The 4,125-nt window shown below is 34.5% G+C and overlaps 1 protein-coding gene across 1 annotated transcript in view; it reads right to left on the reverse strand.

Moving 5' to 3' along the window:
• SLC41A2 (solute carrier family 41 (magnesium transporter), member 2) overlaps nt 1-4,125 on the reverse strand; it is a 162,146-nt gene that overhangs the window by 92,451 nt on the left and 65,570 nt on the right. Inside the window, exon 5 of the mRNA XM_011975507.1 lies at nt 2,879-2,950. Coding sequence (XP_011830897.1) covers nt 2,879-2,950 — 72 coding nt within the window. The remainder of the gene's footprint in view (nt 1-2,878; nt 2,951-4,125) is intronic.

The following is a 4,125-nucleotide window of genomic DNA, read 5'->3' on the forward strand; positions in this document are numbered from 1 at the left end:
GGATTAGAAGAACCAATATTGTTAAAATGTCCATACTACCCAAAGCAATCTACAGATTCAATGTAATCCCTACCAAAATGCCAAAGACATTCTTCACAGATATAGAAAAAAAAAAAATCCTAACATTTATGTGGGATCACAAAAGACTCCGAAATAGTCAAAACTATCCTAAGTAAAAAGAACAAAACTGGAGGAATCACATTACCGGACTTCAAATTATACTACAGAGCTACAGTAACCAAAAGACAGCACTGGCATAAAAACAGACACAAACCAATGGAAGAGCATAGAGAAACCAGAAACAAATCCATATATCTACAGTGAACCCATTTTGCCAAAAGTGCCAAGAACATACACTGAGGAAAAAGCAGTCTTTTTAATAAGTGGTGCTAAGAAAATTGGATACCCATATGCAGAAGAAATGAGACCCCTATCTCTCACCATCTACAAAAATCAAATCAAAATGGATTAAAGACTTGTATCTAAGACCTCAAACTATAAAACTACTACACAAAAACATCAGGGGCACTTTCCAGGACATTGGTCTGGGCAAAATACATTGAGTAATATCCCACCAGCACAGGCAACCAAAGCAAAAATGGACAAATGGCACCACACCAAGCTTAAAACATTCTGCACAGCAAAGGAAACAATCAACAAAGTGAAGAGACAACCCATAGAATGGAAGAAAATATTTGCAAACTACCCATCTGGCAAATGATTCATAACCAGAATATATAAGGAGCTTAAACAAATCTACAGGAAAAAAATCTAATAATCTGATTTTAAAACAGGCAAAAGATCTGAATAGATATTTCTCAAAAGAAGACATACAAATGGCAAACAGGTATATGAAAAGGTGCTCAACATCACTGATAGTCAGAGAAATGCAAATCAAAACTACAATGAGATATCATCTCGCCCCAGTTGAAATGGCTTTTATCCAAAGGACAGGCAATAACAAATGCTGGTGAGGATGCGGAGAAAAGGGAACCCCCGTACACTGTTGGTGGGAATGTAAATAGCACAAGCACTATGGAGAACAGTTTGGAGGTTCCTCAAAAAACTAAAAATACAGCTACCATATGATCCAATAATCCTGCTGCTGAGTATATAATCCCAAATAAAGGAAATCAGTATGTTGAAGAGATACTTGCACTTCCATGTTTGTTGCAGCACTGTTCACAATGGCCAAGATTTGGAAGCAACCTAAGTGTCCATCAACAGATAAATGGATAAATAAAATGTGTACTTATACACAATGGAGCACTATTCAGCCATAAAAAAGAATGACATCTTGTCATTTGCAATAACATAGATGGAACCGGAGGTCATTATGCTAAGTGAGCAGAAAAACAAACATTGGATGTTCTCACTTATTTGCGGGATCTAAAAATCAAAACAATTGAACTCATGGAGCTAGAGAGTAGAAGGATGGTTGCTAGAGGCTGGGAAGGGTAGTAGGAGAGTGTGGGGGAGGTAGGCATGGTTAATGAGTAGAAAAAAATTGAATAAGACTTAGTATTTGATAGCACAACAAGGTGACTTCAGTCAATAATAATTCAATTTTACAATAAAATATAACTACAAGAGTATAATTGGATTGTTGTAACACAAAGGATAAATGTTGGGGGGACGGATATACCATTTTAGATGATGTGATTGTTATGCATTGCAGCCTGTATCAAAACATCTCATGTACCCCATGAATATATACACCTACTATGTATCCACAAAAATTAAAAATGGAAGGAAAAGACCAGTCTGGACAACATGGCGAAACCCTGTCTCTACAAAAAGTACAAAAATTAACCAGGCATGGTGGCATGTACCTGTAGTCCCAGCTACTCAGGGGGCTAAGGTGGGAGAATCACTTGAGCCCAGGAGGTCAAGGCTGCAGTGAGCCATGATTGCGCTACTGCACTCCAGCCTGGGCAACAGAGCAAGACCTGGCCTTAAAATAAATAAATAAATAAAAGAAAAATTTATTTCAAAGAAAAAAAAAATAAAAGAGAAAAGTGAAGTCCAGAAAAGTCAAATAGATTAACAAAGGTTATAAACTGTTTAATGTTAAAGCTGAGGTCAGATTGCAGATTTTTCTATTTCCACATCTGTGATCTCACAAGCACTTATACACATATTCAAAAAGTGTGCTTTATTTCTTTGTCCTTGAATTACATGAAATTCTGTTCATGCAACCACGTTCTCAACATTATGTCCTAGCTGAGCTAGTATCAAAATTAGTGTGCATTCCCGAAGCTCACACTAGCTAGAGAATTACTAGGGGTAGCTGCAGTCTTCAGTCTTAGGGGTAGGAGAAGGTGAAGGAAGAAGAAAAAGGGATATTCACCTAAGATTACAGAGAGCTGTAGATTACACACGATCTACACTTCACAGTTCAGTGTATATGTAATTGGTAAACTACTGTATTGTGTATATTAATACCAGTAACATTAACAAATTAAGGAAAACAAACAAATATCTGACCATAATACATAGAAAAGAACTCAGTTTATCTTTAAATAGCAAAGTAAAAAAAAAAAATAGCACTTAATGAAGTGTTAAATATTTACTAAACAGATATATTAATGCAAATTCTGGCTCTATCACACACTTATGATAGACAATATTTTGTATATTTTTTCCATATTTTGTATATATTTTTCATATTTGTAAAAACTAGTTTCTAAACAAAGAATAGCTTTCAGAGGTCATGGGTATCCATTTACTCCATCACTTTTTCAAGGTACTAAATTATTGTTTTGGTGTTTCTGAAAACAAAGGGTAGACTCACAGTACTAAAATTTACAACAATCTTACAGATAACACTCAAAATTTGTACACCCAAGATCTGTAAACAAATACGTGTACCACTTACCTGCTTTAAAGCCAGGTTGCCAATTATTAGGTTCCACTTTTCAATGGGCGAATCCATCTTCCCAATATTTACCTGTTAAAATGGATATTTTCATGTATCACTGAAGAAAATCTAAATGCTCTCTGCTGTGTTCGAACAGCACATGAAATCTTAAAGCCCCAAATAATTATTCAGTAAATCCAATGAGCTCACATTGTACTTTGAAATTAATTCTGAATTTACTACCAGCCTTTCAGCTAACGCTAGGTTTGCCTAACATGTTTAGAGAAAAAAATTTCTTTTTACTTACCTGTCTTACAAGAACTAGTGGACCCGTTAGTATTACCCACTCACTGATGTTAACTTACAACTAGCATCATCATGTATCATCTTAGTATGCCAAATTTTGTGTATTGAGGTCATTGTAAATAATTACATAATTTTGATCCACTAGCAGTTAATTCCAAATTATAAAACTAATGTAACTTGAAGAATTATTGACCCAAAAATCAAGATATAAACAAATCATTCACATGTATACAATTTATATTTGACTCATGACTAAAACTGTTAGCACTAAAATTCATTCAGTTTACAAATAAATTTTGATCATGTACTTCAACTATTAAATTTTACACATCTTTCTGCTAAATGGAAGAACACTCTCCAAAATAATATTATCACTTACATACTCAATTGCTCTGTGAGCTAATTCATATTTCTCAACCACTTAGGATTCAAAAAGTGTATTTCCAAATCTGCCAAGTTTTTCTAATGTAGTTGTTTGGAAAGCAATGAACAATCATTTAGTAAAAACACTACACGGAGTTGCATTTCAATTACTCATGATGTGCTTGGTCATGAAAGACTTTCAAATGATCTACAGATAAATGGATAAAGAGGAAAGTAAGTAAGGGTTGTATTCATGGGTAGTTTTAACCAGGTACAGACTACAGTTTAGGTCACTGGCTTTAGACAAGCAGGTTAAGAGTTATATAAACATTTCCTCTATCAATCTGGAAAACAGATTCTATTCTGTAATCTCACTGTGGACTTTAGTCTCAAAGCATCCAGCAAATGCAAATATTGAGATTTCTCAGTATTTCAGAATAATTATTAATGCAGCCTTTATTTACATATTTCTTTACTAAGACTGGGAATCTAAATCATTGGTGAAATTCATGTTTGTAGTTCTAACAACCTGGGGCTTTGCTCAAGTGAGTAATAAGGTACAAGCAATGTTTACAGAGTGAACCTACCTCAGGTTT

The sequence above is a fragment of the Mandrillus leucophaeus genome, unplaced genomic scaffold (assembly GCF_000951045.1).
Source record: "Mandrillus leucophaeus isolate KB7577 unplaced genomic scaffold, Mleu.le_1.0 Scaffold157, whole genome shotgun sequence".
In the NCBI taxonomy this organism is placed as follows: domain Eukaryota; kingdom Metazoa; phylum Chordata; class Mammalia; order Primates; family Cercopithecidae; genus Mandrillus; species Mandrillus leucophaeus.